This window comes from Pteronotus mesoamericanus, unplaced genomic scaffold (assembly GCF_021234165.1).
Source record: "Pteronotus mesoamericanus isolate MK-2021 breed Mesoamerican mustached bat unplaced genomic scaffold, CSHL_Meso_final scaffold_507, whole genome shotgun sequence".
NCBI classification, from domain to species: domain Eukaryota; kingdom Metazoa; phylum Chordata; class Mammalia; order Chiroptera; family Mormoopidae; genus Pteronotus; species Pteronotus mesoamericanus.
Window position 1 is genome coordinate 5,585,801 of NW_026555319.1, and position 12,312 is coordinate 5,598,112.

Below are 12,312 nucleotides of genomic sequence, written 5' to 3' on the forward strand. Positions count from 1 at the left end.
AGGTGTGGGGATAAGAAATACTGCTTAGAGTTGAGGAACAGGAAACAAAGATTTAATTATAAGCTACAAACACAACCAAAAGAGAACTTAAAATGAAGTAACTATATTAGGAAGAATAAGAGTAAGAATTGAGCCAAATCCTCACTTACAACAGCAAAAAAGAAAAGAAAGAAAGAAAGAAAAATCAACACACTATATGGAATTGATAATTCAAGGAACAGTAATGTAAGCCATTTACTTAGAGATAAGAAGAACAAAAAGCTGAAGCCGTTAAAGTAACTACCATGACAAGCTGGCCAGGGGATGAGGCAAGGGACTCCCACTTCTAGGTATGAACCTGGCGGTACTACCTGAAGTTGTAATGCATGTACATGTACCTCTTTGAATACAATTTCTTTTAATTTAACAAAAGCGTATCAGGGAAAGGGGGAATTCTTCAATGTTTTCCCATTACTCTTAGGATAAAGACCTGAATCATTTAAACCAGCAAGTAAGTCTGTTTAAAAACAAATAAACAAAAGAAATAGTGTTTCTGACAATTTTATTATAAATACATGTTCAAGTACTACAACCTCTTGCAGAGCAATTCAAACATTCACTCTAGCAGAGCCATTTTATAAGAAAAGATAATGATTAGAGAATACTGAGAAACTAGTTGGAAAATAATGTCCGGTTAAAGGTTCCTAGAATCCTGACTGACTGAACTGGCAGGATGGATGACTGGGTTTTCCCAGAACACATTTTAACCCTATTAAAATTTATTAGAAAATGCTTCAATGTTTGTTTCATTTTTCAGGAATGCTAATTTCTTCCCAGAAGGAGGCTGTAAATTACATCATGAAAAAAGTTTTGGTCACAGACCTGGCTTGGGACAACTTTTTCCTTTACAAGCCTCTGCAAATGCAATCTAGGTAAGCACTGTCCATGAGAACTGTCTTCGATGATGGAAATGTTCTGTATCTTCACTGTTCAATATGGTGGCCACTAGCCAACCGCATTGGCTACTAAGCGCTTGAAATGTGGCTACTGCAACTGAGCAACTGAAATTTTAAATTTCCTTAATAGGGATTCATTTACATTGGAATAGCCACATGTGGCTCCAGGCTACCTCACTGGACAGTGCAGCTCTAGATCACCACGGGCCGCGGCCTCTTCTGGCCCCGAGCTCTCCATCCCTGTGTCCAGCCATGCCAGCTCACTGCCCTTCCTAAAACACGCGTGCTCTCTCCCACCACAGAGCTTTTGCGCCTGTGGTCTCCTTTCCCTAGAACCTACCCTACCCTGCTTCCCAACTTCTTCACGGGGTTAACTGCTACTTTTTCTTCGCTACCTAAAATTACCTCGTCCTCTTACTTGCTCACCCAACCCACCCAACCAGGTGGAATACAGGCTCTATTTGAACAAGGAACCTACCTACCTTGTCTGTCACTGAATTCCCACCACCTCGATAAAACATGGCCTGGCTCTCAGTAGGCAGTCAGCAAATATCTGATGAATAAATAATTGCCTTCTCACAACTTTAATTGTCATCTCTCTCAGAGACTCCCAAAACCTATCAGTAGGCCTAACCTTGCTCCTGTAATTCGGCTCCCCATTTCCAAGAAGACCCATGAGCCTTTCTACTTAAAAATCCACTACCTATGCATTAACTACTGTTATCTCCATTCTCTTGCCAGATTAACTTTCAGAAAGTTTGGCTTTATTTGGTCATATGACTCCAAACAAAGAAATCATCAAAGATACCCAAGAGAAAAATCAACTTTGAGGCAAGAGTGAGCACACTGCACATACGCCAAGTTTCTTAGGTCCTTTGTAAACCAATATAAAAAGAAAGCAAATAGAAATGTCTCTGCAAAGACATAAAGTGAGACACAAAGTGAAACTTACCACAAGTTCAAAAATGTCCATGAAGACAGAGTGTCCCTTAGGTGTTTTCTCATTCAGACTGGCAGGAGACCAGATCCAATAGAAATAAGTGCCGTCTGAAGAAAGGTGCACGGTGCTCATGGTGCTGCCCACAGGAAGGTGGTTGGCTGGCATGGGCACCACCTGACACACCTGGACACAAAAGAGGGAAAACCCGATCAGTGTGACATATAAATTCTCAGTAATTATACCAGTTCATCATTAATGCTATTGATTCCAAGATAAGAATTCAAAACATTTCCTGGTCAAATAAAACTGATGCTTATCTCTAAGAATGTACAAAAATTACATGACAAAAATACAGAAGTTCATACAATCAGCCATGCAACAGATAAAAAGTTTTTGAGATTAATTCAAATTACCTTTTTTAAAAAATATGTTTACTAAACACTTTGAATCTGCTATGCATATGTGTTTTATCAAACATTTATTAAAAACAAAGTTTTAGGGAAATAGTACTTTCTGAAATTTTCTTAGTAAATGAACTTAAGATTTTTAATTATACTTAAAGGACGGGAACTATATCTTATTCATCTTTATTGTCGGCACTTAATTCAGACTCTAACTCAAAGCTACTTGATAAATATGGGAGGAAGAAAAAAAGAAAGCACAAAAGAAAGCCAAAAGGGAAAGCAGAGAAGGAGAATGGGGAAAGGAGAAAAAAAGTTTTAAAAACTTTTTTAAGAAATGAAGGCACACATGAGATCCTATCTTAGCACATGAGGACTTATTGAAATTCACCAAATCCACAAGGAGAAACAAACACCAATACTCTATGTCAGACATGAAGGCATGTGTTTCTAATACTAAACATACTTTGGTTCAGCATAAGTTTTGCATCATTTCATATTAAATGTGTAGTTACATACTAATTTTTACTGCCAGAGGAAAGCATTTAAAATGAGAGAAAATGAGAACCAAGAAAACTGCTGACTTGGTTTAAAAAAAAAAAAAAAAAAGAATCGAACAGTCGGAGCAGAACTGAAAATCCCAAAATAAAAATAATTAGAGAAAGTCAGATGCCTTCAGAAAACAGTAAGAACAATTTTCAGTCACTCTCCCTCTTTGGGGGAGTCACTAGTTTTCCTAAGATGACATCTGACCCCTGATATGAACTCACTTCATATGAACTTTTTCCCAGACTTGTTTTAGCTGCCTCAAAAGTTAGAGTCATTTAGTTGCTGTAACAGCACTTTGACATTCATAGTGCCAGGTAACTTAGAAAGCTGACAGCTACTCCTTGGCCTAAGCTACACCCAAATTGCTCTGATGCACATATCTAGTTAGTGACAACACTGCTTTTTTGGACAACATCAAAGTTTTTGCAACTACACAGAGGAAAGTGACATCATTTCAAATGTGAACCATGTTCCAAGATTTAACATCTGCCTATTTCCCAGGCTAACAACTCTATTACAAATAAATATAGGTGATGTTCTCATCTGTCTGCATCAGTGATAAGAAATGAAGGCAACTGGGCAGCTATATGCTAATGTGTTCATTTTACTCATCTACCAATGATTGAGCACTACCACGTACTTTGGAGACACAACGGGTGAACAAGACTCAGCCCCTGCTCTCTAGGAAAGACACAACTGAGTGACAGAAAGAGGTGCAGCATCCCCCTTAAGTCCGGGAGGTAATACTCTCAGGGCACTCAGTCCACAGATAGGAACTCTACCCATCAGTTCAACTTTGGTTGAAGGGCAAAAAATAGTAGCATAAAGAGCTCAAAGTCTAGCCCTGGCTGGTGTGGCTCAGTGGACTGAGTGCTGGTCTGCGAACCAAGGGTTGCTGGCTTGATTACCAGTCAGGGCGCATGTGTGGGTTGTGGGCCAGGTCCCCAGTAGGGATCACATGAGAGGCAACCACACGTTGATGTCTCTCTTCCACTCTTTCTACCTCCCTTCCCCTCTCTTTAAAAATAAAAAACAAAATCCTTTTTTTAAAGAGTTCGAACTCTAGAGCTAAGAACCATGCGTTCAATCTCTTGTGCTGCCATGATTGTGTGGCTTTTGACAAGTTACTTAACTTCTCTGAGCTCCATCCCTTCATTCACCAATAAACACTGCCTGCCTGCTTGCAATGTGCTTAGCTTCAATTGCCTCATCTTTATAATAAAACTGCCTTAGTTACACCTCACAAGTATATGTAAATTGCCTAGACCAGAACCTGTAACTGGGAGAGACACAGTAATTGTTATTATCATCATCAATCAAATGCAGGCACTACATTCTAGGGACACAAAGATGAATAAGACAGGGTCCGGACCAAAAGGTGTATGCAATCTTGGGGAGGAGTTAGACACAAGAGCAGGTAATTTCAGTATGATGCAGCAAGTGTCCGGAGAGAGCGCTATGAGAGCACTAAAGATGAGCTCTTAACCCATACCAACAATGATTTTTATCAAAACTCATTTCAAAGCTTCCATTCCCACAGAAAGGCTGTTTAGAATAAACTGAATAGGGAAATGATATCTTCCCAAAATAGATATGGTTTAAAAAAAAAGAAAAGAAGCAGCTAGTATTTATACTCTGACTCTCCAGAATTTTTTTTAAAAAAATAAAAAAAGCTTTGTGTTGGCCTTACAAACTCTTAGGGAGCACGTTCACTCAAATCATGTAGGAAAACTCGAAGACATCAGACAAAAAACCAGAATGCCCAGACACCAACAATTCAAAGGATGCCGCTCTGGCAGGAAGCTACGTCAACTGTGTTGTTATTGCTTCTGATGAAGTCAGGAACTTCCCTTACTGTCCCCAAAATATAAAGACAATGCCTTGGTTTTCTGTTTACCTGAAGGGTGTTCTGGTCAATGACCTGGAAAAGGGAGTGAGGTTTATTATCAAAAGATACAGGCCGATGGAGAAGACTGCCGCTGCCAAAAGCAACCCATCCTGGCTCCAGCTCCTCGTTCCGGCAGTAGACAAACCCTCTGTGGGAGAGAAAGGTACACAGGCTGGGCCCCCAGTTGGGTCTGAAACCCCACAACGAACAAACATTTTCCACTTAATTTTTTTAAATGAATAAATATGCAAACAATCTGAAGGAGAGTGAATATATTACATTAACTTTGGGACTGACAAACTAGGGCAAATATTCATTTTCCACAACAAACTGGAGAGGAGAAAAGTTGGGGAAAAGGTCTAATTAAATATATAAAAGGATCTCAAACTATGGCCTCTTTTGGCAGCAATTCACAGATTTTACACCCCAAATGAAAATCACTGCTAATCACTGAAAATCCAAGTATGAAGAGACTTAACTAGAAAATGTCCATTTATCAACATGGAGTAGAAACTAATAGACATTCTCATCATAGAGGAATTTCTGGTTAAAACAATGACCTTAGGGCTACCAGACTCTTTAGAGAAAAAACAAGGCTGAAATGCACCTACAGAATTAGGGGGGTGAGTAACAATAAGAGAAAACCAGAAATAGATTAATTTGTTCAAACTTATTTCTAGTCAGTACACGGAAAGTCAGCATGTACCCTTACATGTCTTCTTCATGGAGGTTTGCATAAGGAGGAAATGTTCCAGCCAAATCATTTGGCAAACTCCATGCAACTCACCTGAGAGTACCATGTAATCCAGACCCCAACTTGCTTACTCCTCTGCCAACTGAGTTAGTAGTATACAGGTAGAGACCATCCGCCGTGAGACAGCGTCCCAAGTCAGCGTCTGAAATCATTTTGTCACACGTAAATTATATAAATGCTTTGCTAATGAAATTATAAACGTGCTTTTTTTTTTCCTAGTGAAAAAGCCATTAGGAGGTTTAGTGAAAGATAATCTCCCACTTCTAAAATAAGTGCTTCAGTGTGACTTCCATGGAAGATGGGTCAAACTGCCTGCCCCCCTCCCCTCCTCCCACCCCCAGCCAACATCCAAAATGCATGTGGGATTGGGACCAAACTCAGGGAAAGAGGTTAGGTGGTTAATCAGCAGGACAACCTGGTTCTGCCTGACGCGTGCACGTGCATGCGTGTGTGTGGAAAGCAAAAGTACTGAGCCCAATGTATGCATTCCTAGCTAATTTGAAATGACTAAGAATATACTTTCACTAATAATTTTGTATTAAAAAAAGGTGTGAGTTTTTAAGGGTTTTGGGCTAGTTGATCTTGAGCGTCTCTGAACTTCAGTTTCTTCATTTATAAGATGAGAATTCTATGTACCTCAAGAGTTACAGGGATGGTTAAATGAGATTGCCCAAATAAACTCCTACACTGCACCTGGTTCAAAGCCACTGCTCCAGAGATGACAAGGACATTGTGTTTACATACTAATGTTATATGTTAAACCCAAATCTGCGTCTGTGGATTTTCCATCCAGAGATCCTATTTTTAATTTCTGAAGCACACAGCACAACTGCGTCTGTCTGTCTCTCTGTCTCTCTCTCGCGCGCGCGCTTTATCTCTTTCTTTTTAATTTAAAGATTTTTTTTTCAGAGAGAGGGGAAGGGAGGGAGAAAGAGAAGGAGATAAACATCGATGTGCGAGAGAAACATCATCGGTTGTCTCTTGCATGCCACTAACTGGGGACCTGGCCCGCAGCCCAGGCACGTGCCCTGAGAATTGAACTTGGCGACCTTTCGGTTCTCAGGGCGGCACTCAATCCATTGAACCACACCGGCCAGAGCTGTATCTCTTCTATTTAAAAATAGCAACTGTATTTCCCCTTTGCTATATCTTCCCCTAAAATAAACAATGTATCTCTACATGATCTTAAATGGTTCACTAACAAAGAGTTTGCCTTAAAAAGAGCTTATAAATAAGCTCTTCAGTGTTTATTTTCATCGTTATTCCATTCGCTATGTTTAAATGGAGCCTGTCTATTCCTTGCCATTTTAGGGGAATCCAGTGTCACAGCACTCAAAATTAGTGCTGAGTGTGCTGTTATCTTAAAAATTCAGTATACTAATCTGAGACAACTGTAATTTGTATCTATTGGTTTCTCAAAAAACAATCGGTTAAAGTGGGTAATCAAATGATTACCATATAACACCAATTTCGCTTTGTTGAATCTTTCGAAAACATCATATGGTTTTATGGAAACAATTTCCTGGAGTTTTCTTACCTCCCATTTCATCAGTTAGGTAATATTGAATGATGTAATCATAGCAAGTACCAGTTACAAACACAAACAGGCTTGGGAGCAAGGTGGGCTCTTGGCAGGCCTGCAACTCCACAGGGGAGCGCCATGGGGGCGCCAGGCCCCAGGAGTCTGTCTACCCAGTGAGCAGCAAGGCCACACTCATATAGGGCAGGTCAGTTAGGTGTAGGTCAATGAAGAGAGCATCGACCATTTTCACTGAGGGTGCAGAATAAACCGATATGTGATACTTGTGAAACTGCAAAGACATTTTAATCCAGGCCACTTTGTTTTAAAAAGATACTTAACAATTTATGTTCCCTTGAACGATTGCCTGCTTTTTTGTGTTTGGGTTTTTTTTGTTTTGTTTTGTTTTGTTTTTTGCATTTCAGACAGCAGAATTCATCAACACACACAAAAAAATATTACTAGAAGAAATAGTATCAGGCAGAAAGACCTGAAACTCGCTTCATGGATGTAAAAATTGAACTTAGGGTTCCCATACCCAAACCCAAATACCCAGGAACCAATTTAAGTAATTCATGCCGCTTTGGCAGGTGTATGGATGATACCTCTTCCTGGAGATAGTAAAACCTATCCACTTTCTTACCTCACTGAGTATCAGTTTTTATACTTTGACTGATAAAGCAGACAATGAACACACTGTATAGGAACCTTGAGCTCTTTACTTAAAAGGAACACAGTTATATCTAAATCATTTGCCACAAGGATCTCAAACCATTCTTTTCTCATCTTAATTCCAATCACAGGACCGAAACCCTGAAATTACCTTTATTTTCAGAACTGGAGCCAGTGTTGCTGTCTGGTGCAGGCAACATGTCTTCATATCCCCATGATACTATGTGTTTGCCACCAAGCAAACAGGAGGGGGATCCAGGCCCCCCTTCTAAAAGCAATAGCCTAAGAGGAGGAAATGGAGAATCACAAAGACACCAAGACTATCCACTTTGGCAAGAAAATAAAAGTCCACCTAACCATTTCAAAGAACAGAAAACTGAAACAGTTTTACACAGATACTAAACATCTGAAATGATATTCACAACATATTTTTAAATTTAAAATTTACAAAGTACTGCTTATAGAAATGTGATAAAATTACATCTACGTAAAATACATACATATATATATATATATATATATATATGTATGTATGTATATATATATAGGAGAGAGAGGTAGGTATGTGTGAATTGGGAAACATACACCAAAGTACTCAGAGTGGTTATCCTTTGGGTAATGAGATTATGAATGATTTTATCTTTCTTCTTTATACCTTAACATAATATCATCTCAAAATCTACAGTAAGAATTCATTACAAGCTACTGCATTTTTTAAAAAAGATTTTATTTATTTTTAGAGAGAGGGGGAGGGGCGGAGAAAAACATTGATGTGCAAGAGAAACATCAATTGGTTGCCTCTTGCACGTCCCCAACCAAGGACACAGTCCACAACCCAGGCATGTGCCCTGATGAAAACTGAACCAGCAACCCTTCAATTTGCAGGCTGGCACTTAATCCACTGAGCCACACCAGCTAGGACAGAAGCTATTACATTTTTAAAAGCCCCCACACACAAAAAAAATTCTCTAGGAACACTTTCAAAAAAGGAAAAACAAAATACTTAAGAAGATAAATATGATAATATACTTATTTTAAAATACGAATCATTTCACTTATATGTGGAATTTAATGGACAATATAAACAAACCAGACACAGACTCATTGATAGAGAACAAACAGAGGGTGGTTGACAGGGCGGGGGTCGGGGGAAGGGGTTGGGTGACTCGGTGAAAAAGGTGAAGGGAATTGAGAAGTTCAGACTGGTAGTTACAGAACAGTCACGGGGATGTAAAGTGCAGCACAGGGACCATAGTCAATAATAGTGTAATAATTAAGTACGGTGCCAGGTGGGCACTAGAAATATCGGGGGAATCACTTTGTAAAGTATATGATTATTTAACCACTATGCTGTACAACTGAACCTAATACAAATATTAAATGTGAACTATAATTTAAAAAATATGAATCGGTAAGAGTTTAGCAATCTACTTATTTAAAAAGGCCTTATGCACAGTCTCCCTTGTGTAGAAGGAGGGTAGGAATCCAAACTGACAACTTACCTATACAGTACATCGGCTACAGGCAAGGACCCTAGATCAGTCTGTTTCTGTAACAGATGGGCTGTATGGACAAAAGTTTTCAATGATCCCCTAAAAATAAAAGGAGGGAACACAAAATCATCAAAATTGAGAAGTCAAACAAGAAGGTTGTTAATGTAATTTTATTAACCACATGGGAAAGTTCCAAAATGCATCTATCTGCTTACGCCAATCAGAAGACGTAAACAAAATAGACTTGATTCTCACCTATTACCACTGGCTCACTCTGTGAGTAGCCCTATCTAAACAGTCAATAATGATGTTCTTGCACTGGTAAAGGTAAATAATTTCCCCTAACACAAAAGTTCAAAATATAAGGCTCAAGTACAAAGAATATGTGACTAGTATGCTTGGATACTATTTTCATCAAGTCATTCTCTAGTCTAGAGGAGAGATTTCATAGGAAGAGATTATATTTAAAGTCTAACAGTATTTCCATGATTAATTTTTAATGTCTTTGTTAAGTTCATTCATTTTACATAACATTTCACTGAGCCCCATCATATCCAAAAAAGGAATATTCAAATAATTAATACTCTGTACTGAGAGCTGTTCCTTCTGCTAATCCTGCTGCAAAATGGGTGATTATACTACTTCCAGAGGTCATCACTACCTAATTTCCTGTTGGTTCCCAAGGCTGGAGGCTCTGGGAAGTCAATAATATGGTCAGCAGAATCTAAAAGAAAGTGCTTTTAAGATGCACAAGACTTATCTGGCCAGATCCCAAGTATAAATCACCACAAGAACATTTCCTGATCTCAATGATCACCTGTATCAGATGGGTGACTTCAGATCACTGCCTTATTCTCTTGGCCAAGGCTTTAATTGCTAGGTATCAAATGCCTAAACCCCAAAAGAAACAGAATACCTAATGCTGGACTGAGTAGGCCTATAGTCCTCCTTTTAATTGCCCCTTTCACTATCTCTGGTGTTCAAAGAATCAAAACCACGGAACAGTGTAAGACAGAAAGGCAGCAGATAGAGTATAAAAGCCCAAGTTGGGAGTTGGGCCACTCGGACGCTCTGAAACCAGGCTCTGCCATGCACTGACTCCACCATCTTGGCCCTGTCACCTAATTCCTACAAATTTTTGCTGCTTCATCTGTCCAGCAGAGAGGAATATCTTCTGGGGCACAATGAGCTTAAAAAAATAAAAGGGCAAAAGCACACTGGAACATTTAAAAACACTAACCCAACTATAAAGTCTTATTTCCTCTCCAGACTCAATCAGATTTTAAGAGCAAAATTTAAACTCCTCCGTGGCTCCTACGCCCCGACTCCATCTGGACACTGACGATCTCGTGCCCTGTCCTCCCCCTCTCCCACTGCAGCCCAGGGCTCTGCTTGCTTTGGTGAGCCTCCACTGCCCCGAACACAGAAAGAGCTTCAGAGTCAGGCCACTTGCTGCTCCTCTTGCCTGGACCTCTGTCACTGGCTTTTTTGTATGGCTGGCTCTTTCTCATCATACAGGCCTCAGTTCAAACGTCACCTTTTCAGCAAGGCCTTCCCTGGTATCACCAGCTAATGCTGTCTCCCTCCTCTGCTTAGTCATTCTCTATCAAAATATCCAGATTTGTCTTCTTACAGTGATCACCCCTCTCTGAAGTTATTTTATACCTCTATTTGTTGCTAGTTGTCTGCCTCTCACTCTCAGGTAAACTTTGCAACGTTAGGGATTATCTACCTTGCTCACTGCTGTGTTCCCACTGCTTGGAAGAGTACCTAGTCTATGGTAAAGTGAGCAAGAGTTATTGACAAATGAATCTCCCTGAGTCAGTTCAATTGTTCATTTAGAGACCGTGAGTCACCATATTTCTAAGACATAGCAAGGTTCCTGGCACATCAGAAATGCTTGGTAAATGTTGGTTAAATGAATGAACATCTTAAAAAATTTTTGGAAAAGCTGTTTGTCTTTGAGAGCATCGATCTCAAAAATTCAATAATATGTGCCTAATAACAGGAGCTGATCTAACACTGAAAAACATGTGACTTCTGAGGTAAACAACATCCAGAACAAGGATAATATTAGCAATAAAATACAGGAATCATCTAAAAAAAAAAAATCCAAGAAGAAAATAAAAACATTCATTTCAACATTTGTGCTAAATTGAATTTGAACTCTCAAGTACATGCAACAATTTCAATAACTACCTATAATTCAGATTGAATTTGAACCCATAATTAAAAAGTAAGTTATAATCCCAACACTTAAAACATTTGAAATTAAACAGCTTATGATTATTCCAAAAATCCTAAGTTTAAAGACAGTCCTATCTAAAAGTAAATTTGCTCAAAATGGAATTTTTGCATTAATAACAAATCTATTTAGGGCTTGAAACTGTTTTTGCATAGGCAAAAAATAAGTTTCCTGTAAAGGCTTTATATTGGATGGACTTATTTCAGTACCACCCAATAATGTTTCCAGAAATAAGCTTGCATCTGGATTTCCACAATCCTCTACAGTCTTCAGGGACCTGAGACTAGGCTATGACAGTTTGCTCAGGACAAAGAACTGACAATAAATACTAGTGCCACTTTGTCTTAAAAATAGCTTGAGATTCAACTATTTGAAGGTCAACTTTGAAACCATAAAAACAGGAGAAGAAGTATTATAGCTAACAACTTCATTATCCCCCAAGAAGAATTTTCCCACATACTTTTTGCTTAAAAAAAAAAAAAAAGAAAAGGAAGAACCAAGTCAAAGGAAAGAACCCAATCAAAGAGATAAACAGATAATGACACTAATCTGTCAGGCTGTGGTCCTAACTGGTCTCTACACAGCTAGCGTAGAGGAAAGCTAGGGGAGTGACCCTTTTTTCTCACAAATGTGTGCAGCTGATCATACAGGTTACCGGGCAGAAGAATGTAGCAATTCTCTCCTAGAAAAGTAAGTCCAAGCACATTTCCTATTTTTTAATCGAATTTATTGGGGTGACATTTGTTAATAAAATTATATAGGTTTCAGGTGTACAATTCTATAATACATCATCTCTATATCACATTTCCTATTGACAGTGGATCAATAACATCAACTTAAACACAAAGTACAGCACACTGTTAAATCTTGATATATACAGAGAGATCTTCCAACTATATTTTTAGAGGCAAGCATC

General features: G+C 38.9%; 1 protein-coding gene across 8 annotated transcripts in view; it reads right to left on the bottom strand.

The window, feature by feature from the left end:
- HECTD4 (HECT domain E3 ubiquitin protein ligase 4) overlaps positions 1–12,312 on the bottom strand; it is a 151,730-nt gene that overhangs the window by 109,597 nt on the left and 29,821 nt on the right. For all 8 annotated transcript variants that reach the window (XM_054593995.1, XM_054593993.1, XM_054593994.1 and 5 more), the window contains exons 3-7: positions 9,161–9,250; positions 7,810–7,940; positions 5,501–5,609; positions 4,723–4,861; positions 1,888–2,058 (exon numbers count right to left, since the gene is read on the bottom strand). In XM_054593995.1, the coding sequence (XP_054449970.1) occupies positions 1,888–2,058; positions 4,723–4,861; positions 5,501–5,609; positions 7,810–7,940; positions 9,161–9,250 (640 nt within the window). The remainder of the gene's footprint in view (positions 1–1,887; positions 2,059–4,722; positions 4,862–5,500; positions 5,610–7,809; positions 7,941–9,160; positions 9,251–12,312) is intronic.